At 38.3% G+C, this 25,579-nt stretch overlaps 2 protein-coding genes across 2 annotated transcripts; both read right to left on the reverse strand.

Annotated features, from left to right (window-relative positions):
- Positions 1-195: 195 nt before the first annotated feature.
- LOC136262974 (NFX1-type zinc finger-containing protein 1-like) lies at positions 196-22,718 on the reverse strand. Its single transcript, XM_066057394.1, has 3 exons — positions 22,612-22,718; positions 9,254-9,613; positions 196-6,572 (listed from the first exon to the last, which is right to left on the reverse strand). The coding sequence occupies exons 2-3, from the start codon at positions 9,597-9,599 to the stop codon at positions 403-405; spliced, it is 6,516 nt and encodes a 2,171-aa protein (XP_065913466.1). The 5' UTR covers positions 9,600-9,613; positions 22,612-22,718; the 3' UTR covers positions 196-402.
- Positions 13,798-17,624, reverse strand: LOC136264812 (uncharacterized). The gene is made up of 2 exons (XM_066059580.1): positions 16,732-17,624; positions 13,798-16,519 (listed from the first exon to the last, which is right to left on the reverse strand). The coding sequence occupies exons 1-2, from the start codon at positions 17,622-17,624 to the stop codon at positions 13,798-13,800; spliced, it is 3,615 nt and encodes a 1,204-aa protein (XP_065915652.1).
- Positions 22,719-25,579: the final 2,861 nt, after the last annotated feature.

Below are 25,579 nucleotides of genomic sequence, written 5' to 3' on the forward strand. Positions count from 1 at the left end.
TCAGCTTGAAAATATCAGTTATCGGAATATCGGCAAAATCTCATATCGGTGCAACACTGAACTGAACACTACACTATGGTCTCCCAAGTTCATAGAATTGGATGTGTGTGGAAGAGCAAATCTGCTCACATATTAACAGTGAAAAAGAAATAAAAGAAAAAATATATATCCATCTGGTCTCTCATCATCTCACAATTCCATTAAATAAATTCTTGTTCAACTCCATAATAACCACAGAAAGAGTACAATTCAGCATGTTTAATATAACTAACCTACATATGCATACACCGCATTAAACAAATAATATAAGCCCCGTACAAGTAAAATCCCTGTGTTACAATCAGTTCAATAAAATGATGCGTGCATATGCTACTGTAAGTGTCAGTGGTAATATGCTTGTGATTATTTAGCACATTCTGGACACAGCCATTTATCTTCCTCAGACACAAGTAATCCTCTTGGCTTACAGTAAATATGAATATTGGGACAAATAATCCAAATACCACTGAAAAAAACTGCCTTGTTAGACTGCAACTGCTCTGGAAGTGTGATACTTTTACCGGACGATTTTGTAACCTTTTGTAAATCATCGTAATGCTTAGTTGCAGTTGTCAAAGTAAGTTTTGGCTGGTTAAACCTGAGGGCTTCCTGAAGTTGTTGCATAGCAAGAAAATCTTTATTAGTGGAAGAAATTTTTGATTGCAGATTAGTTATTATTAACAATAAAAAGATACGTTGTCTTTCACATGAAACATCATTGCTTTTCTGAACTGAAGGAGGAGTTTTCTCAAAGAAAGATAACAGCTCCTTTAAAGAAGACTGCAAATCTGGAAACTGTTCACATAACGAAGTAAACTTTTCCAGTATTGTATACTGATCAATTTCATTTTCTAGGATGCCCAAGCTTCTCACTGATAGATCTGATGATGTCAATGTTTCTGATGCTTTCTTGAAAACCGGTGGTAAACTTTTAGCTTTCCTTCTTAATACAGATGCAGATGTACCTTCTTCGTGGTAAAAATATGGTACAAAACTAGACAATATCTTGTCAATGACTACATCACGTTGTTTGTCATCAGCTGTCTTGTTCATAGTAGCTTGCAATCTTTCAATTATTTCCTTTCTTCTCTTAACTATGTCACCATACCTGTACATAGAATGAATTTGCTTCCTACAAGACGGGCACACAAGAGGTTGTATTATTGTATTATACTCTTTAAACTGCTCATCCAACAGTTGATCCAGCATCTTAACTTCAAATAAATGATCACAGCTTAGCTGTATGTACCTAGTTTCATTCTTTGTATCACAAAGACCTACACATAATTTATGAAATCTCTTCTTTTGCTTCTTGCATATCCTACAAACTCTTGGACAAGGTTCTCCACAAACACCAATACAGGGATGTTTACATTGTAAAGTGTGCTTACAAGGATGATTACATCTAGGACGATCACAAATTTCATGGCATTTCTTAGAGCATTTATAATGTGGACACTTCCATGAACAAGGCTCCTTACAAGGGTTACATGGTTGACTACAATTGTGTGTACACACCTTACGATGAACACAGGAATATTCACATTTGTAATCACAACTTGGAAATGTTACACTAACACAAGGATCTTTAGAAGGGTGGCCACAAGGAAGTGAGAACATGTTAAATGAACAAGGTTTGTGCATTCTACCTTGATGACACTCGGTACAGTCTCCAGTACATCGGTGACCACACAACAATTTGGTGGTACATTTTTCAGTACACTTTGGTGGAAGATCTTCACAACAAGGCAACTTCACTTTGTGTCCACACATAGGAAATGTTTTGTTGGATAGTTTAGTACAATGTTCATCTGCTTTGCAGCATTTTCCTTCAAAGATGTGCCCACACCTCAAGGTTTTCTTGACATGAGTCTTGCATTTAAAATTAACAGGACTTTTTGAGCATTTCATAAAGGTTCCATGACCACAAGGTAATGTCCTATGTACCTGCTCTTGGCAATATACATCATTAATAGGCTTACTGCATGGCAATACAATAAAATGTTCACAGCCAGGAAATTTCTTATTTACTTCCACTTCACACAATACTGCATTGATATCTTCACCACATGGCAATGATTTAAAATGCCCACACTTGGAAAATTTCTTTAGTACTTCTACTTTGCAGTAAGCAGTACACTGCTCACCACATTTACTAGTACAAGGGTGACCACATGATAGTTTCTTTTCACAAGGGTGCAAGCAAGAATGGAACAAGGGGTTACGATAACATTCTACCAAATCTTCGTGGCCACACTTTGGCAAGGTCTTTAATACTGGAACCAAGCAATAGCCACATGGTTGATAACAAAACTTTTTACATTTGTGTGGGTCAGTGGGATTGGTGGAACACAATTTCTCGCATGGATGTTGACATTGACAAAACCTTGGATCTTGATGACAATATGTTGACTGTAAATGACCACATTTAGGATGTAATTTCTGAACAATTGTTGTGCATTTTCCACAGAAATCTGAACACAGCTTGGGACATAAGTGGCCCTGGGGACATTTCTTGGCACAAGGTGCTTTGCACTGAAATATTCTTGGATCCAGGTGACATGGAACACTCTGCTTATGGCCACATTTGGGCATCTCTTTTTCTACCTTAACTGTACATGATGGGCAACGTTCATTACATAAATTAGGACATCGATGATCATTTTCACAGGATTTTGCACAAGGCTGTCTGCATTCATAGTCATTATGAAATGGATCTCTAGGATGACAATGAAGCTTGCAGACATGTCCACACTCCAAACGAGCATCACACATTCTATTACAGCCTCCTTCTGGAACTTTCTGAAAATCATCAACAGTATGAATTTCAGTTTTGACATTAGTATGGTTAGAACAATGTAATAATAATGAAGACCCTAAATTACTTTTTTGTCCCAAATATTGTAGAATATCTTTCCATGTGTCACAACTTTCTCTTAACAGGCTAAAGTTCCCAAAACAGTAAAAGCCTTTCTTTGCTCTTGATAAGGCAACGCATATGCGGTTTTCTATTTTTAAAAACCCAACTCTACCGTTTTCATTACTACGTACCAATGATAGTAAAATAATATCATTTTCTTCTCCTTGAAAGTTATCTACTGCTGTAATTCTTACACCCTCAAATTTGCTCCTTGGCATCAATGACTTCAGTTTAAGTACTTGACCAGTGTATGTAGTCAATACAGTGATTTGACTGGGAGAATAATCTTGTTTAAGGAAATAGTTGCATAGAGCAACAACTAGCTTAGCTTCTTCTTCATTACAGTGACTTCTTAGATCATCGTTTTCTTGTTCTGGATATTTGTGATCAAAAAAGTACATATTAGTTGTGATCCCTCGGACGTCCTCATAATTCAAAACAGATTCATGGTTTAGTAACTTGGGGTAAATGTACGGACAGACTAGCCCTGCAATCTCTGGTCTCATCCTGTGTTGAATCTCAAGTGTAGCATGATGAATACCAACTTTTATAAGACGCTCAAAAAGAGAAACGTCCAAATCATATTTACTTGCAAGATAGAACTCATTTGGATTTGGTCGAAGTTGCTTATGATCTCCAATGAGAATTAACTGTTGAGTTGCAGCTGTAAGACAAGAAACAATGTGAGATTCCAACACTTCTGCAGCCTCTTCTACCACTACGATCTTGGGCTTCACCCTCTGAATAATATGTTGGTACTTCGCAGCTCCAGTTGTTGTCATCCTGATCATATCAACCTTTTCAAGAACATAAAAGTCCTCCTCTTGTGTAGCAGCTTTATATTGTTTACACTCCGCCGAGTACTCTTCAAAATCTGCACGAAGCTGATTATGTAGTTTTTCTATGTATTGTGCTTTCCAGTAATCATAAAGCCTATAGCGATCATGTTTTGTTAGTCTGAAAATGTCATCAATTGTACTGACAATAGCATGTGTAAATGGACCTTTAGGAAAGGATGGGAAACCTTCCGTAACAAAATTGGCATTGGGATCTTCACCTTCTACTATCATCTCCTCATCTTCAGTACCACTTCCTTCATAATGGAACACATCAGCTGGATGATCTATCATTCGTTGATTCCCAGCTAGTTCAGCTTCTCCTATGACATTTACAGTATCTTCTGCATTGTCAAAATGCTTATCTTCTTCTGTCTCAGAATTTTCCTTTCCTTCATCTTCTGACGTATCACTACCTGAAATATCACTATCAGTTGTTTCTGGATTATCATCATCTCTAGCCACTACCTTTCTCTTATGTAATTCATTAACAACATCTTTATCATTTAACATGTTTGGATTGTCTGTGAAAACTTCATTTGTTCTGTCAGTAAACTTCACTTCATTCTGATCAGATTCACTATCAGAACTTTCCGATGCAACTTCAGTAGTATTGATATCAACTCCATTATTTACTACAGGCTTTTGGAGATCTTTGCACGAAAGCCACTCTTGTAATCCACGTGCAACACTATAATCACTATAATATGTTTCCTGATGCTTAACCCGCTGGTAACTCATGCGCAGGTGCTCTCGAAGGTTAATCCGCTGGACATGCAATTGCTCTTTATGAAAAGGAGCAATAAATTCAACTAGTGTGCAATGATGAGGTCTTAGCCTCTGTTGAATGATTTGAAATTTCTCATCAAGCTCAGTTCCAGTTTCCTTCACTATTTCTTTCATATCACGTGTTTCAAAGTGGACTTCCCTTGGGACTCGTGGCTTTCTTAATTCAACATTCTTAATGCTATATTTGGCAACCTTTTCATTTTGACATCTGCCCCCTACTCTCACAATGGAAAATAGTTTTGATTTGTTATCTGAATTAGTGTTGACACTTGAGTCATCCATGTTAATGATCCCTTCCAAAAACTGATCCAGAGCATGGTTAGTGTAGCACACTACAAGAAGTGGTGAGTTTCTAGCTGAATCCCACACATGACGGTTGGTCAATAATGCCTGAACTATCTTCATCCCTATGTATGTCTTACCTGTACCAGGAGGACCTTGAATAACTGACACCTTTTGTGTAAGTGCCATTTTCATTGCCTTTAGTTGTGACTCATCTAACTGAACGTGCTCAACACTGGGCCAACAGTTTGGTCTACTGACATCAAAGGAATGAAATTCACTGCATTTTTCATTAATGCCTAAAGCACTCTTCATATTAAACACTAGTTGAGGGTGATTAATGTTACTTGCTGGATTCAGACACATGTATGCTGGTGGCTCAACCTCCTGACACTTTGACTCAATAAGGATTTCAGTGAATGGCATTGTATTAAACTCTGCCTTCTGCAAGCTGTTCAGTATGTGGTAGTATGTCTCATAATGAGCCTGTGATTCAATCATCGTGTAAAGATCATCTTTATTGGATGTCAGACGGAGAACATCAGTATGAGATTCCATCTTCACTGTAAACTCACCTTGTTTCAACTTTTGTGCGTCTCTCTCCACCACAGAAGCAAATATGACTGTCTCAAAATTATTGCATGAGAAACATAAAAGAGATCCATAAATCAAGCGCTTGCTGTGCTCCCAGTTTACTCTATGGAATCTAGAACTGTCAAACCGAATAGTTAAAAGGATTCCTTCTGCACTGAAACTTAAACCAGCAAAGGCAACACCATAATAAACCCTGATGTCAGAAATATCTCGACCTCTTAAGCCATCACGAAAGCCGCACACACCTCTTCTAAGTGGTGCAACAAAATCTTCTTTTAGGAGCTTAAATTGTGTGTCGTAGTAATGTTCCCAGCTATCATAATGACCTTCAACAATGTTTCGTCGCAACTTGGGAGGAAACATTTCATTTATTTCGTTAGCACCTGGTAAAATAGATAAATGCTTGTACTCAGAGTAGTCTTCTACTGCAGAAACTAATTTATCATCTTGTGAACATGCATTTTGTTGTGCATCTTGGTAACTGGTATCCATAGACAAATATAAGCTGTCATCAACAATTTCTGGTCTGCAATTTGAAATAGCCATCTTTAAGGGCTCAACAGGAAGTAATTCCCAACAGCTTGGCGATAATTTCAAGACATGGTCAAACAAGCGGACTACAGAAAAAAATTCTTGCTCACTTCTAACTGTATGAATATACTGTTGAAGCTTGATGAAAAACTTGCAGGAGCGGCTATTAAATGTTTCAGCTAATATGCGGTTAGCTTTATCTTTTTTGTCCAGGTCATGGACCATTGTCAGCTTTATAAGAATAACCACTATCTTAAGCATGTCATCTTTCCTCTCTCCAACTCTCTCAGAGTTCAAAATTACTTTCTGAAAACTTTTAAGATCATGCAGTAACTCAACAGCAATGGTATCAGGTTCTTCATCATAAAGTTGCAAAAACTGTGGAATTGTTGTACGTTTGAATTTCTGTTCTTCTCTGAGGTTGGAATGAGACTTATATGTAACTGGCCTCTGACCCCTCATTTTCCTTTCATTGAATTGATGAACTTGGGCACTGCTAACAGAGTTTCTGTAGTTGCCAACACCAGTAGAACTATTACCATTGTCCACTGTAGCACTACCAGCAAATAAGCCTATTCCTCCTATAAATGAACAAAATAAATAAATCAAACAGTATAGTTGTACTGTTTAGTAGGGTTCCCCAGGGGCGGATACAAGGGGGGGGGGGGGAGTCAAAGGGTGCTCTTGATCCCCCTCCAAAATTTTTTTAGTATACCAAGATCGAGATACTCTAATAGAGCAGTCACTCTAATAAAGCAGTCACAGTATTAGAGCAGTGTGTAGCAAGCTATGTAAGGATTTTATGTATTTTATCAGCTATAAATGTGTAGTTGGTGAGGTGGGCAGCTATTTTCAACTGGCTGTGACCTTTTTCTTTGGTCTCACCTTATCAAATCACCAGACAGACTACAGTGTAGTGCCTCAGGTCATTTTGACCCCCTTTCCATAAGTCTGGATCCGCCCCTGGGTTTCCCCCCTTGCACCACTAAATAAGCTGTGTCTAACAACCATCATGGAACTATCATATGCAGCGAAAATCATCTTTACAGAATAATCTTTCTCCATTTAGCATCAATTACGGGCATTAAAAACAAGAAAATATTTACAGATGTCCAGATATTGATTCTAAAAAAAATTGCCAGAATTTGAAATTTCGTCTGTCAGCCTGCTGCCCACCTGCCTGACTATAGTCTCAAAGCTAGAGGCCAAACAAAGCAGCGTACGGCCCCCATTTTACGCCACAGCAACAAACTCACTAGTGGAATGTGCCTTTTGTAATTCCAACAAATGTCTGCCTTCTGCGCTTGTCATTCCTTTTAAACAGTTGTTTTCTTCTCCATGCCAGGAAACCATACCAAGGAGTTAATTTCCGTAATGACACTTTTGCATATTTAACCGCCATGAAACAATTTCAGGCGCTTAATGGACTGTAGTATCAGGTAGCAGCTAAGCTTCACTTTTAAAGTAATTGCCACACACCCTTAAACGATCTGAATGCACCACGACAGCAAGCTATGTAGCTCCATAGGAATCCAAGATGTTGTGTCATGCCCACTAGCTTGATCTACTGCATAGCTAAGTGGCGAGATCGAGATACAGCAGTCACAACCACATGTGCATTTCATAGCTATACTCTACAATATTATTAATTTAAAAATGAAGTAGGGTTCCAGTGGTGAAACAAGTAGCTATGAGGGAAAATCTCTAGTTACCTAGCATTGTAGCAATGTGGGAACATCCCTACTTTGGAATTACTTCTACAATGCCAAGTAGTGATTTTCACACATTGCTACAATGACAAGTAGCTAGGAATTTTCCCTCATAGCTACTATCATTTCTTGTTTCACTACTTCATTTTAGAGTAACTACTATTTAAAAAAAACTTGTTAATTTAAAAATGAAGTAGGGATCTATGCAATAAAAAGTAGTGAAATAAGAGATGAATGATCGTATTACAGCATAGCTCGGTGGGAAAGCCCCTACTTTAGCACATAGCATAGATCCCTACTTCATTTTTAAAATTAACATCAAAAATACTAAGTTCGTTTAGTTTTTTGTTGTAGCGCAGCTACGTAGCTACGTGCACTGTTCTATTAGAATATCGTACATGACTGTTGTATTAGAGTGACTGTTGTATCAGACTATCTTGAGTCAGCCAAGGGATGTACAGCTAGCTAGACCAATAAGGGGTGAGGTCATCTTGTTCATTGTCAAGTAAATTAGCTAGATTGCTAAGAGGTATGGTCTCTGTATATGCTCCATCACTATTAGTCCACCTAGAATCTTTATTTGATGGGTGTGGTCACAAAACAATTACAAACGGGATCCCAATTGCAAAGTTGCATATACGTATCTTGCTAGTATACCTCTGATAGTAGCACCGCTTCTGAAATCCAGCTCTGAAATAATTAGAGGTGTGCCGATAATCGGATCAGCTATCGGTTATCGGTTATATCGGCCTTGTTTCGTTATCAGATCAGTAACAAATGTAAACAAGTAGCAGATACAGATATACATAAACATCTATTAATGGGCACTCACGCTCTAGTAGTATCCTAGCAACGCCTGTTTATGTAATATCGGCTGTAGATTACAGTCCTACTCTGTCATACTATATAAATTTACAGTGCAAATTGTTAGAGAAAATGCCTATGCTACCATATCAGATTGGCTTTGTTTATCGGCTTGATATTATTTTATATCGGTTATCAGAACATTGGATAAAAGCCATATCGGTGCACCTCTAGAAATAATTTTGTGGCATCTAAATATGCTGCTGAAAGAAAAGTGTTGATATGAAAATTGACGTCTTCATATGGTTTTGTTGGATGAAGAAGATAAGCAACCCGACTGAAGATAAAAGAAAAGACAAGGCGCAGAGGGCCTACACTTACATCTCACTGGTGAGTGTGTTATTGTGGCGTAAAATGGTGGCCATGTGCTACTTCATTAGGCCTCTAGCCTTGTGACTGTGGTCAGGCAGGCAGTGAGACTAAAATTCGAGTTTTGGCAATTAAAAAAAAAATCCGGCCACAATTTTGTTATATTTAATGTCGCATTACGTATATATTATATGGACTAGTACTATCCCTTAAAGGTGATTTTCGTCACATAAGATGTCTCTAGGATGACTTTCAAAGGCAGAATTTCAAGTGGCGTACAAAAGTTTTGGGGCGATTCCTTCATAAACGGCACTATTGTACCGTTTGATAATACGTAATACATTAGTATAATTAAAATCATATATAGTTTTTATACTTACTGTTAGGTTGATCATTTACATGACTTCTCTGCCTTGTGCCATAAGGTCTTCTACTGGCTCTTCCTCGGCCTCTAAACTTTCCTCCTCTTCCTCTATGCTCATGCAAACTACCACCACTAATTATAGCAGAACCATGTAAGAAACTTGTAACATTATCAGTACCAGTACTCTGTTCATCATAAGGAAAATAATCACTTTCCATTGACTGTGTTGTATTCCTTTGCCTGTGTGAGATTTTTTTACCCTGTCCTCTACTTCCAAAGTGACTTGATCGTCCACCACCACGACCTCCACGACGGCTACTTACTGATGAGTAAACGTCAGGGTAGTAGCCTCCAGAAGCCATCACTTAAATACAGCCTGTTGGAAAACCATGCATTATTTACTTTCACACACGCATATACATGCACGCACACACACACGAATACACAAACATATGAGTATAGATGCATAAGACAACCTGCAGTACCAGCAAAAATTTTAATGGTGCACATTTAATCTTTCAAGAATAAATATGAACAGTACCTTCTTAACTATTGTGCAGGACACTCCCACACTACATCAATGAATATATACCTGAAACTTCAAAAGAGACACCAGGTATACGAATATGTAATAGTTGTAACACAGGCATTTGCGGCCCTCGGGAAGTCAGGCATACATATCAGGCAAAGTCCGAATGCCCCGTATTACAGCTAATATGTAACACTTATTAGGCTGATAGCCTGTACAGGGCAATCAATCACCCAAGCCAATATGAGCGCAGCCACTGGATGTGTTATATATGCATACCTAAAATTTTCAATTATGAGTCAGCAGCTGGTACGTTTGGTTATGATAAACAGACATATCCTAGATATATCACGAAGAGTTTCGGTTAATGTTTTAATCAGTGCTATTGAATCGTTTATGAAAAAAAGTACAGAGTTCACTAAAGGCCTAGACAGGTAAGCTTGCTTGTTACTCCGTGCAGAGTGGTAGCTTCATGATGGGGGCGTGTCCATATTTGAAAACATGCAGAAACAATAGATGAATAAGCTATAGTGCTAGTTTTCACCTTAGCCCAACTGGTAGGATGTCGAGGATAACAAAATGCTCTCTTCTGAGTGGTTTTCATGCTGAAATCCAAGTTGTGCATCCTAATCACGTGAGTATTAATCGATCCTTACAATCGATTTCGGCTTTGACGTCTATATAATCAGTGCCCAGTTGTAGCCCAGGCGGCACCTTTGATCTGAGGTGTGAAAGTGTAATATAATAGTTGTAACATGAGCATGAATGTTATGTCTGAAATATACATAGGAGCACAAGGGCCGAAGTGTGAGTGCACATATTTCAGGCAAATCACAAGTACCCATGATACAATGATAAATCATCCCTACCATGTTTTCCAAGTGATTTGGATATTATTCATCAGAGCAATGTCAACTATATATGCTTAATAAACAGATACTATTTGCACTTAACAGGTAATATGTGCATATTAACCACATGTACCTAATATTGTAATCAGAGTCTACGGTACAGCTCAATTCCAAGGTAACGTTCGGTCACATCTTAGACACATACTTTCCCCATATCTTGCATGCACCTCACAAGTCCGTATAAAATTACACTGTCACCATGTAGAGTCTACATACGTGTTGCAATACAAGTACGCATTGCGAGAGAATGCGACTATGCACGCATTTCGCTCGCATTTTAGATGCAGGCAAACACTACCTTGGAGCTGAACTGTACCGTATATATATTATACAGTCGTCATACATGCATGTACATAGGTACTTAGATCGGACATTAATTCTGTTAACACATATCTGTTGGATAAATACAACAATATTACACAGTTGGTTATATACAATGGTTATAGCATAAGTATGTCTACATATTATGTTAATGGCTACAGTTTCATCACATCCATGTAGTCCTTCGTGGCTTAGGGGCAACAACTGCAGAATGAACTTGCAGCTGCATGCCAGCCTTTTAAAGAACTTCATCATTGGCTTACGAACAAGCTTAAAGTAGAGCCCATACACAAAAGGATGAAGAAGCAGTTGCATAAAGAAAATATTAGGAAGAACAAGATAATCCATGATCTTATGATAGAGGGAAGCATCTATCAAAAACTTTGCTGGAATATACAACACAGGAAAGAATATGCCAAGACTGTTATCACCTCCTGACAATGTGGTTTCGTGCTGAATCTGCTTGCCTATCTGCTATACTTTGACGGCTAAGTAAACACTAAGAATCAGTGTCAACAATGATGATAGCATGAGAGGAAAAAAGTAAGCTAACACAGGTACAATAAAATAATGCGATTCCAACATCAAGACAAACACCATATTCTGCCACTCTTATGCTATCACCACCAAAGAAAATCAAAGGAATACAACGTAAAACAGCTAAAGCCAATGACACTATGATTATGTTACGAACAGTGTGAGGTGTCATAATCTTTTGTACTTGAAAGGAAATGCAATAGTTATCACCTTATCAACTGAAATCACCACATACAGTGTGCCAGTCAGACATGCAGGCAGTAATGGTAGCCAGAATACTTTACAACTGACAAAATCTTCCAACCCAAACAAAGACGCAGTAGTCATACTGCCTGAAGCCATGAAACTAAACAACGCAAACAGTATATCAGTGGTAGCAACAAAGACATTATGAGGTTTATACAAACTTTTTGTGGTTTTGATTGTGGCAAAAACCCCACCAGCCATTAGTACAGCAATCAAAGTGGCAATCTCCCAAGTACAGGTAAACTAAATATCCTGGAAGAGAAACATCATCTTGATAATCTGGTGTAGCTGTCTCTTTGATGATTCCTGAACCAGAATACAATATCCCATAGATTTCAACCCCTGCCATTCTGTTCTAAATGAAAGCTTAAAGTACAGCACACTCTTTGACTGCACAGTGAACCACTGAGTACTGACTTAAAATTAACTTTGACACAAATGTAACTTTGACACAAATGGTATCAAAACTAGTACCATTTCTTAGAAGTAATGGATGGTGTCAGCCGATAACGTTTGATAGTTTGACTACTTACATGTAAATACAAGAATACGGTAGATATACATGTAGTGATGCACATTGCTGCACTATTACATTTCTAATTACATACATGTAATAGTAGGTCTATGTATTTGGTAACAAGCAGTGACTTGTCACTAAATACACAAACCTACTGTTATAAAACCAATACTTTAGAACTACTAGACAGATGCTAAAAGCATGCTGGGGCAAGCCCGAGTTGTCTAAAAACTGATGCGGAATCTTGATGGGATTATGATATAGCTGGAGTTCAACTGCATTTGCACGAATACTGTTTAATGCACGTGTGTTTGTAGCTATACATACAGGAATGCTCAGGCTACTCATTGATCTCTATCATTCCAACAGCTACAAGTGTACAATCACATTCATATGGTATGCATCTTATCAAGACTACCCAATCATTTTACTGAGTATTCATGTACATAACTGTCTACATATGTCTACTTCAGGTACAAGCAGACAGCATAAGAAGTGGTTAATGGTGAAGTACAAAACAGTACTTTCACAGAGGTCTTGATGCCAGAACATTGTGGCACATGATGGTTCAGATTCTGATACATATGTTGTGCTATGTGTCAACTGAAAACACAAGCCATCACTTTCTCTTCCCAAACTCCCACTTCTGTACATGCATAGATTGTACCAATACAATCAACGGTACATACTTGCAAATCTCACTGAACTAATGTTAATACAAATATGACTTCATCAACTGTATGTTACTTGAGTATTTGAAAGTGATAAGATGATATAGAGTTCACTGGTCAAAACAAATACATTGATCTGAATAGCTTACTGAAAGTTTGAGGACACTGTTATTTGAATTTGTGATTATGTGCGTGCAATCAAAACAAACTACCACAGATCAGTGGAGAGACCAGAAGGTCCTCTCATCAAAAGTGCACTGCTAATGTAATCTGTATTTTCCTCACTAGTGATTGTGATGTCCTTTAATACACATTTTATTCTATAATCCAAATGCTAGATACGGCCCAAATGACATGTCATCTTAAGCAAAACCACTGCATTACATGACCCCCAATGTGAACCACAGTTACAAATGATAAGGTGCCATAGCAGTCGACTATCAAGTCTTCAACTATTAGGGAAAACAGTACTCAAAAGTAATACTAAACCAATTAAGCGAAGCCTTACAAGATTAATTGCAGAGTACATTTGTGGTCACCCATGTAGGCTGTTGTGAGCTTATTTTCCTTGTAGTGCTCATGAGTTGGTACTAGGCTATTTCTGTTAACACAGCTGAACAAAACTCTGGTAATTCACTGGAAAATGACACTTGTGATTAAGCGCCACTATAATGAGTGATCCTTGGCCACCCATAGTATCGCGTGGCCAGACCGTGTATTGGGTAGGGAAAAAGGGTCTGGTGCAACTCCAATAGCTGTTTTATTATTATTATTATTTATTATTATTATTGATAATGGATACACACAACACTAAATACAAAAATATGCTTAGGCACTAGGCCTTTGTTCATATCCATGTCCTTGTTGTTTCCAATAACAGTCCAATTGTTGTTTAAAAAGAGCTATAGTGGGTGAGGATACTACATGGTGTGGGAGTAAGTTCCAAATGTTGACAACTCGTTGGGTAAAAAAATTTAATCTCTGTTTTGTTCTACACTGCTTCTTAAAGAGTTTCAAAGAATGTCCTCTGGTATTTGATGTATTCAACGTAAACAGTTTAGACCATTCAATGTCATAGTACCCTTTTAATATCTTGTAAGTTTCAATCAAATCTCCTCGCTCGCGTCGGCAGTAAAGTGAATACAATTCTAGTTTTTGTAATCTAGTTGAATATGGAAGCCCGTTGAATCCTTTAATTAGCTTAGTTGCTCTCATTTGCACCTTTTCTAGCATGTCTATGTCCTTAAGTAAATAAGGGCTCCACAACTGCACAATGTATTCCAGATGAGGCCTCACATAAGTTTTGTATAGAAACAGAAAAAGATCCTTTGACATACTCGGGAAAGTTCTTTTTATCATCCCAATAACTATGTTCGCCTTTGCTACAGCCTTCTGACAGTGGAGACTTGAGTCCAGCTTGTTGGTCACCCAAACACCCAGGTCCTTCTCATTTTCGACTACACTTAGATTTGTAAGGCTAGCTGAATCTGACACATAGTAATTAGAAGCTAATGTATTTCCGATGTGCATTACTTTGCATTTGTCAATGTTCAAGCTTAGAAGAGACAGTGTTGACCATTCCTGGGCATTATTCAAGTCCTGCTGAAGCCTAAGAATATCTTCAATAGTCTCAATAATCGAGTATAGTTTGGTGTCATCAGCAAAGACTTCCAAGTCACATTGTATGGCCTCAGCTATGTCATTTATATACAAAACAAAAAGAAGCGGCCCAAGTACGGAACCCTGTGGTACTCCACTAGTCACCTCCAGCCATTCAGAAACCTCTCCATTTAAAGCCACTCTTTGCAAACGATCCGAAAGAAAATCAGTCAACCATGTTAAAATCTTACCATCAAGACCATAGCCAGCCAACCTCTGAGCGAATCTGCAGTGAGGCACAGAATCAAAAGCTTTTCTGTAGTCAAGGTAGATGACATCAATACCATGACCCGAGTCTAGTGCAAGAGTCCAATTTTCATATGTCTCCAAAAGATTTGTGAAACAAGATTTCTTAGTAACAAAACCATGTTGACAATGTGTGACAATGTTGTTATCTTCTAAGTACTGCATTATCCTTGAGCGTATTAAAGATTCTAGGATTTTGACAACCTGTGATGTTAGACTCACTGGCCTGTAGTTGCTTGCACTAGTTTTGGAACCTTTCTTGAAGATAGGTGTAACATTCGCCATTTTCCATTCCTTAGGAAGTTTACCACTATTCAATGATTGGACAAACAACAGAAAAAGTGGTTTTGTCAGGCTATGTGCGCAATTCTTTAAAAGCTGGGGGTGCACATTGTCTGGACCAGGAGTTTTGTTGGGGTTCAAAGATTTTAACACACTATATAGATCAGATTCAGTAAATGAAATATCATTCAGTGTAGTGTTTACTTTAGTAGGAAAGTTTGGAACAGCAGAGGTATCTTCAACAGTAAATACAGATTTGAAAAAAGAACTCAAAACACCAGCAGTTTCTTTGTCATTAGTTGTGAGAGTTCCATCACTTTTTTCCAGTTGACCAATTCTAAATCGCACCTTACTTTTGCTTCTCACATAACTGTACAACATCTTAGGATTAGATTTAAACCTTTGCATCATTAGTTCATCGTGCTTGATTTTAGCAGACCTTATCAAATATTTCACATGGTTTCGTTGGGAAGTATATTTACTATAATCCAATGGTGATTTTGTAAACTTGAAATGTGAATACAAATACTGTTTATCTCTTACAGCTTTAGAAAGACGGCTTGACCACCATGGAGGTTTGTTTGTGTTGACTTTCTTTACGACCTTAGGAACATACTTGTCTAAAAGTGATAGCATCAGATTCTTAAATAAATCCCAATTTGTTTCAATAGAGTCGTGTTGAAGTAAATCATCCCAGTCAATATTATCCAGTTCTTCACACATAGCCAAGTAGTTGCCTTTCCAATAATTGTACCTGCGTGGGGTTTCCTCGCAACTTGGAAGAACTGTGTAGCATTTAAAATCAAAAACCAAACATTCGTGGTCACTAGAACCCAAGGGAGGGTAGTGTTCTATATAATCAATTGAGTTAGGGTCATCCGTAAAAACTAAATCTAAGATGGAAGATCTTTGGGTAGGAACTTGACGAGTAGGATCCAATACATGTTGCGATAAAAAGCTGTCTAAAGTTGCGTTTAAAAACCTAACTTCAAAAGTATCTGAGTTCTGAGAACAGATACACTCCTGCCAATTAATGTTTGGAACATTGAAATCCCCCATCAAGAGGACATGAGAACATTCTTTGTAACACCATAAATTACTGATCACATCAATAAGTTTACTATTGTTGTCCTCATTAGATGAGGGTGACCTGTAAATCACACCAACAAGAAGTTGGCTACTGTCTGGTAGGGATACAATACACCACAAAGAATCATCAACAGAACTCTCCATAAACTTGTCACACATCACTGTAGGTAAAGATTCGTGAACATATAATAAAACTCCTCCACCAACAGAGTTTAATCTATCAAAACGATACAAGTTATAGCTCTCGAGATGTATTTCAGCATTACCAATACAACTGGAACACCAAGATTCAGTTATAGCAATTAGATGAGGTAGTTGTTGGCCAATTAAAACTTGAAATTCAGCAAATTTGTTTGTGATACTCCTTGCATTGGTTGACAAGCACTTAAGTTTAAAATTTGTTATGTCCTTACTTAAACTGTGGTCTGTGCAGAGGGAAGAAACTAGGTTCCCCTCTGCACAATCCTCCCGTTTTTTATCATGTACTTTCTACCCTCTTTATTCATTTCGGAAAGTTGTGATCGGAGGGCTTTGTTCTGTTGTTGCTCTTTCGGAGTCAAGTCAGGTGTAACGTAAATTCTTTTTACTTCCTCTGGGTTGTTCTTATCACGAAGCTTAGTGCAGTTACGGAGCAGCAAAGCCTTTTCATGTTCTGAGGCAACAGTTACTTTAACTAATCTAGGTCTAGAACCTCCTCCAGCTTCTTGTTTCTTGCCTATACGATAAGCATTCACAATCGTTGCCTTGACACCCAAGTGCTTAGTAAAAACTGACGATATGGTGCTGATATCATACTCCTTCCTTTCTTGACTGTTTTCCGCAGAGGATTCCTCCACATTATGTACAATAACATTACAACGTCGCTTACTTCTCTCTTTTTCTTCACTTAGAAAGGCTGATATGACATCAGAAGTTGGGTTACCATTGCTGGTGCTGGATGTAAGTGGGATGTTAGTTTCCATATTATCAGCAATACCGCTCCTGGATGTTTTACTCAGTGCCTCATCAATTGTTTTCTTAATACATTCTCTGGTTTCCTGAATAACACTTTTGATCTGTTCAACTACTGTAGTGGCAATAACCTGTTCTTCCACCCCTGTGGGCTTGCTTTTATCCACCAACTTGAGCACACAAGGTTCACACTTTGAACAGAACCAATGCAGGCACTTGAAGTGAGCAACCTGCAGTATTTCCTCAGACAGATTTTCACAGGGTCCACAGTACCAGTTCCAACAACTCTCGCACTGAAGTATCTGGTCAACGGACTTACTGCACTTAGAACACACACAGCTGTCTTCTCCAGTTTCTTCCTGTGTCTGTGTGTCACTTCTTTTCGCATACGGCGCTTGCTGCCTTTTCTTACGTCGATATTTCGGCATACTCCAAATGTAGCACACTAGCAGGACGAAAACTGCTGAAAAACGGACTGAAACAGTGTTAATGACAACCAAAGCTGGATAAAAACACACTAGCAATAATCTAGTAGAAAAAATCACTGGAATTTATTCTCAGGTCCGGTATTGTCTCGCAGACCCTTGCCAATCAAACTAGTAATCACGTGATTTCGTAGAGTTAATCTGTTTACTTCTGAGCCGTCCCCAGACACTAGGGATACTAGATTGGCCGCAAAGGGAGGCACAAATAACGTCGATAAGCCAATGATGACGTGACAAAATCACGGCTCGGTTGCGAATCTTGTTAAACGATGAGGATGACTTTCAAGGTGCTATAAAAGAGACGCCAGAGCAACTTATAAAGGATAAACAGGTCGAAGCCAATCTCGAGTAGAAGCACATATATTGTAACGTCATCATTGGCTTACCAATGTTATTCATGTCTCCCTTTGCAACCAATCTAATCCAATTAGCGTCCCCAGTGTGGGGATGGCTCAGAAGTAAACAGCTATTGGAGTTGCACCAGACCCTTTTTCCCTACCCAATACATGGAAAAAAGTGGTCTGGCCAAGCGAGACTAGGCCACCCACACAGTCCCACATCACACTTAAAATTATTTAATGTACCACAGACCATCAAAAATTTGGTAGAGATATTATGTAAGAATCTCCAGCCTTACAATAATATACTTCGATTTTTCCTTGATGGACCTGTGAGTCAATACTGAAGTAACCTGGTATGCATTTTCACAACTTTCCATATTGTTATCATTAAGAAGGAAATGCAGAATCATTTTCCAAGGGGAGAAAAGGCTGGAGCCCATGTGGTGGCTGGGTCACAAAAGACCTTACGACAGAGTAAGTAGTACAGTAGCAGAGTTTTAAAATAAGTGTGTGGGATGTGGCATAAATATTGTATGGCTTCATATATTTGGTTCAAGGTACCTACAGTGGTCCCTCCATTATCCAAACTCACTAGGTCCCAGGTGTTCGGATGGAAAAGTTCAGATAAATGAAGTATACAGGGTTCAGTTAAAATACTCCAATAGAACATGCAAATCAGGCAAAATACTCTAATAGAACAGTCACCTTCACAAGTATGTTTGGATAATTGATGGCTGAATAATGAAGGGACCACTGTACTAGTTATTCAAAAGAAAAAAATGGACTAAACCAGCAGTATCCATCACTGGTCTACAATAAGTCTTCACCACTCAAACAGCTCTCAGTGGCTTATTCCTTCTTTTCTACCTTGTCAAGAATGATGCTATAACCATGAAGGAACTTTAGAAAACTTTTATTACTAGTGGGTGCAAGTGTTAATCATAACTTATCGGTCTTTTTGTGAGTGTAAAATACAAAAGGTATTTACAGTAGTGATACCAAGGTATTTTTCTCAATACCATACTATTCTTCAAAAATGCATTACTGTCAATCCCTAATTGCAATACACATGGAAAGCTGTTTACAGAAACTAGTTTCAGCCATATTTTAACTGGCACAAAGTACAAGCGGCTTACCTGCCTGTAAGTTTAGTACAGAGTCTATAGAGTAGAGGCTGCTTTTAACATAAAGCTTCTTTGCCACACAAGTACAGGTGTGGACAAAAACATACATACATACATACATACATACATACATACATACATACATACATACATCCATCCATACATACATCATACATGTACGTACGTGCATGCACGCACACACACAATTCTCAGAAAACAATTTCAGGAAACCAGGTGCATGCTCACACATGCCTAGTGTTGTTGTCTGGTACAGCTCCTTTTTAGGCATTTATAGCATCTCGAAATAAGGTCTGGTTCGTCTAACATGAAAAGTTTGTGCCTCCATTACTTAAAACAATGAAATCGCAGTATCATCAATTAAGTACACTGTTGGATGCAAGAAATGAGTATGGGTTGAAATGCAAGCTATGAGAATTTTTTTTTGCATCAGGTTACATGTAGGTTGATGTTCTATTTTCAAGTCTGTTTTTCTGAAATAAAAAACTCCTTTCCCGAGAAGTCCATTGCCATAGCCTAAATACAAGCTTAAACACCAATTGCTCATAGAAAGTAAGACATTGAAATAGCCAAAGCATCATTGTCATGATTCAATTCTTCAGTACCCATGATCTTGGTACGGTTATTAACGTGAGCCACAGCATAATCACGCATTCCAAGGGACAATTATTAGATAGTCTACGTATATCCTTTACTTCAGAGTGCCAAAAAGGGTTGACTATAGCAAGGGAGTGTCAAACAGGCTTTGGCTGTAGGTAGATCTGCCACTGCGGTCAAACCTCAAAGTGACAGTCAAGGCCACAAAATCACTCTATAGTAGGTCAAGGGTCAAGACGATACAGAGAGTTAAAAACCCACAATTGATAACGATATGTATTTAAAACCAGCTCATAAGATATCAGAATCTCCAAAAGACGGTACAGAGTTTCAGCAGACATTTTGTTGTGATTGTAACGATCTTTCTTTTACAACTGCTGGTAGAACATAGCAAGAAATTGTTATACTAAGTCACAAACACAAGCATGAATTGCATAATAGGGAATAAAGTAGCAGTCACAACACAGATAATGTTCACCCCATGGATATAAAACTAATAAGCTAGGCTAGTTTTGTGCCACCAGTGAAATGGCTGGTAAATTTGTCTATGGATTCTCTCAATGATGAAAGCTTTAATGGTCTTAAAATCTTTGTAAGGGACTCGTTATTTATTGCAAAGTGGAACTAACCTAATATTATTATTATGACAGCGTGTTTGTTGGGGTTATTAGGCCCCTATTTGGTGATTATTAGTTTCTCATCCAGCCTTTCTAAATGTTATGATGCGGGCGGGAGGGTATTACCATTATGCCATTATTTTATAATATTAACACACTGATGTATAGACCTTGTCCAATTGTCTTTCTTTCTTACTACAAACATTTCCTTCACCAGCTGATTCTACTTTTCGTATCGCCAACTGTTATTCGACAGTCAACTGAAAGCCTGCTTTGATGAAGTCGATACTGAGAACACGATTGCAACTGGGTGGATCCACTGCAGCAATTTGCTAAAGAAAACAACAGCTCTCCTGGCGATACACAGTGCACTGTAGCATTCATCAACAAAAAAAATTATAACGGTTTCGTATGACGTGTTCTTCTGAGCATTCACAGAGTTAATAATGGCTTACCATGCGGTAGCCTAAGAAGGATGCGGGCGGTGGATGAGAAACTAATAATCACCAAATAGGGGCCTTATGGACGATAAAAACTAGTGATGACATTTGCAACATCACAATACAATTTAAAATACAGTTTAATACACACCCTACAACAAAACAATATGGCTAGTGAACTAAAAACTGGTAGTTCTTTAGAGTATTCGTCTGGACATAGATAGAAAAAATGGGTCACCAGGAATCAAACCAATCCGGGGGTGTATGATATAATTATATGGTCACGACTTCCAACTAGAGCGTGTGCCTAGGCAACACCCCCTTTTTCCATAGCCATTTAGCACACGTGATTTGGGGCATCCCTATTAACCAGTGGTCAATCAGCGCGAGTGATTTGGGGACATCCCTCCAGACCATCGGTAGTTTATTTATTATTTATTTATTATTAATAATTTTTTAATTATTCAAACACACACACAAAATTGCATATAGTTCATCAGTCAGAAAGAGGGAGCTTTCCCTCACTCACAGCAAGAGAAAAGTCAGTGAGATCTTTATGAGGCCGACCAGCAGCAGAACGACTTCCACGAAGACAAATGATAGCTGAACGTAGTAGGGAAAAAGATAATCTGTAGCGAATAAAGGTGATCATAACATTATATTGTTGATTCTTCTTTGTAGCAAGGAGTGAGGCTAATCTTTTGTAGGTGGTTTCTGCAGGCTTGCTCATTCCTCCCAAAGCTGAGAACACAAGAGGTGTGAATGATGCCCTTTCAATTTCATGCACACGTTGTTCGTAAGTCCTACGCTTTTCTCGATCATGAGACCGAAAGCAACTGGCAAGAGAATTGCAGCGATTTGTGTTGGCCAATGGATTAAAAACACGAACATCAAAATAAGCTTGCTGATGACGAACACCCCAGAATCCCTGAGCTCTCACATCCAAACGAGCACCACATTCAGTATTTGCAGAGCGATGAAAAAATCGTTCACTAGAGACAGGCTGCAAAGTAGGCTCAGTGGCTACATTTGGACAAACTTCTGACATTAACTGGGCTGTAATATCTCTAACTTCATTATGGCGTAATGTTGGATAACCACCATGGGAACAGGTAAAAGCATGTTCAACTGTAAACGAAGTCCCACAGATACACTCAGTAGGCAGATGGAGTAGAGGCCAGCCATAACGGAGGCAAACAGCATCACGGAAATCACTCTTATGCAGAGCAAACCCATGCTCATCAATTGGTAAAGCAGTCAACCAGCTGGATGCTCCCTTCAAACAAGCAAATTCCCTAGCACGCTGCAGATCCAGAGAAAGCTGGGGATGAAGAGCAGAAGAGCAGAAGCCAACTCTTCACAGCTGCGACGGTTCTTAAGATAGATTTCCTGCTTCAAAACAAATTGCTTATCAAGTTCAGTGACAGTGAACTCAGTTATCTGTTCAATAAGGAGAGACACCAGGGGACCAGTCACTTTCTGTGAAGAATCAAACTGAGCAACAGATGACGCACATGGGTTAATAATGCTATCGGTAGTCGATCAGCGCGTGAGTGCCCCAAATCACGCGCGCTGATTGGCAGGTGCTATAGGCAAATGATACTTGATAGGTCGACCCGCTTAAAACACTCATTCGTACAATTGTCTTGAGAAAACAAGATCACCAATACAATACTGAAATACGCAATAACCTCCCTTCCCCCCCCTCAAAAAAATTTTTTTTGCGCCACATTAACGTGGAATCTCCACACCCTTAATACACGACTAGCTAATACGCTAAATGCTAAATTCACCTTAGTGTATACTCCCCACTCTGCCCTACTTCTGGTCTTCGTCGTACGATCTGTTACTCATTTTGTCTTTACATCACAAGTAAACGCCTCTACAATTATTTAACAAGTTCGTGATTTCACCTTCGTGATTTGTGACGCTTACGTCATAATTAATTTTGACAACTCTAATAGAACAGTCACCACAAAACACTATTGAGTATTGACTATTGGGATCCTTCAGAGTATGAAAACTAGCATCTGCACAACTATCCCATGCATGGGCACACTTTATAGCTTGCTAAGAATACTTTGCAACTGAAATACACATGGTCTTTGTATGCCATTCTTTAGGCTCATAGCAAGCTGAACTATATCCAATCTATGTGTTATGGTCTGATGACTCGCCGATCGGATGGTACAGAGCAAATGTGACCTCTTATCATTGTGATGGCTCCTGTGATCTAGTTTATGATAATGGCCGTGACACTGAACAGTCTGTGGATCTTCACACTGTAGAATCAGATGCTATGCAGGCAGATACCGTGAAGTATATCGTTCTGATAAACCCTCTACTCAACCATCAGCCTCTACTAGTGCTGCTGTTGCTCTACCTAAGATTTGCTATTCATCAATGCATAGAGCAAAGGGATTTGCTGATGACTTGACTGTCATCTCTAAAGACGTCAAATCTCATCTGCAAGTTCTATCATTACTTGTCTTGAAGGCAATGGATGTATGTTTTGAGTTCCAGCCTCAGAAGTGTATATATCTCTGAACTTTAATGGACACCGCATGAGTTCCTCCACAGTGTTCTCAATGTCAGATGGGAATACTATTAATATCTGTAATGTGGACAGCACCAAGTTTCTGGATCGCATTATCAGCGTTTCTCCAAATATTGCTCAAAAGACTGCTTCTGCCAACATGAAACAACAAATCTTGCATTTCTTACAATGCATTGATAATTGTTCTATTTGGGGTGAATATAAGATAGGGATTTTGAAAACTTTGTGTCTTCTGTTCTTCATTTTCATTTGATTGTTGAGAGGCTTACTGTGTCTTCTAGCTATTACTTCAACATGCACAGTCATCAATATTGAAATTTGTGAAGAGTTGGTTGAGCCTTCCCTGTAATTGCACTCCTGGAACTGTTTTTCACTCAGATGTGTTGAATCTCCCCTTTTTACCTCATCTGAAGCAGTCGGCTAAGCTGTCATATGTTCTGGCTGTTGAGCAGTCAGTTGACCCACTGATTGTAGAGTTGCAATATTCTGTTTTAGCCAACAGTCCTGATGACTCTCCAACTGTCCTTAACTCTCTATCTGCTGTTAAGGCTTCAGTTGCCAATGTTCACTCTGCTACATTCAAGAGCCATGCACATCATGATTTATGTCATACTCATGTTGATTATTGGGAGTCAAAGTTCGAGACATTAACTGTTCAGAATAAATTTTTATACATTGTCACTCTGGAGAAACAGCTGTCCTTCTTGCTATGTGTTGGTTGAGGCTACACTAGATTGCATGAGGCTACACAGAGTTACATGAGGCAATAGACAGGGTTACATGAGGCTACAAAGGGTTACATGAGACTGCATGAAATTGGAACATTTTCCCATAAAAATCCAGTGAAATACACATGAAATAAAACCATGAAAAAATCATTTCATAGGGTTTTCACAACGTGGTTTTTTTTTAATTCATGCCTTTTTCACAAGTATTTCAATGGTGAGGTTCAATTTCATGGGTAGGCATCTCATGAAATTTGAAGATTTCATGGGTATTTCAAAATTTTCCTTGAAATGTTTATATGGTGTTTCCATATGGTAAATTTGCATCTCAAAGTTCAGGTTTTGTGCCAAAATGTGTAACGGGACAACAAATGGCACATAAAAGAGAAGATACTTGTCATTATCTTGTCATTTGAGCATTATATATATTAAATCAGTTTACCGTAATTTGCTTTTTTTTCATTGTAAAATAATTTTCGTATGCAAAATTTGTACAAAATTTCTTGCACAAAATTTTTTAACTACTCTAATAGAGCAGTCATTCACGTAAATCATACGAAAATATTTTTACACGAGAATAAAGCAAATTACGGTATTAAAAAAGAGTACATATAAACCATGTACAGCAAACATACTATAACCTAGTTTTTTATACTTATTATATTGTTATAATTTTGATACAAACGGCACCCCATAGTTGTAGTGATGCTACCACTTCAGGACTCCATTACATGTGTGCTCATGCACTATATATCTAGTTGTCTAGCATACACCATGCACCCTTCCACTGCACAACAAATTAAACTTGGCACATGCAGGGCTCACTATGTGGTTCCCCTCCAAACTTAATGTAATCATACCAAAATTTCCAGCCTTGGGTATCTGGGGGAAACTGGCTGTCTAGTCCAGGTATCTAACCCCTGATGTCAGCACCACCTGCAGGGTTTCCCAAGCAGTCTCCTTCAATCACTCTGATCCACTGATGTAGTATTTTTTTAAATGCATCACAACTTAAATATTAATTAACAGTGAAAAGAAAAGTTTTAATGAAAAATAAAAAAAAATTAAATGCATCACAACTTAAATAATGTAACTGGTTTTGCAAAAGGGGGTCTTCCACACACATCCAATATACCAACTGATGATTAATAACTTATCAAGATTGGAAAAAGCTATTGATTTGAAATTTGGTCAGTAGTGAGTACCAACATAGCTTAATGGATGGAGGTTTATATGTTAACTGAACTAGTGTTGCACTGATAATCGGACTGGTTATCAGAAAAACCATACATCGGCTGTGTTTTTTGTATATTGGTATTGGATCGGCACCACAATGAAAAAAGTAGCAGATACAGATATATGTATTTATTTAGAAATACATGCTCATGTGTACCAAATGATGATGTTTACAAATGCAGAGTTGCATTTTCTTCATTATTACTGCTTCAGTGTACTGTCAGCTGTGACACTGCCACCATA

The sequence above is a fragment of the Dysidea avara genome, chromosome 8, assembly GCF_963678975.1.
Source record: "Dysidea avara chromosome 8, odDysAvar1.4, whole genome shotgun sequence".
Taxonomy (NCBI): domain Eukaryota; kingdom Metazoa; phylum Porifera; class Demospongiae; order Dictyoceratida; family Dysideidae; genus Dysidea; species Dysidea avara.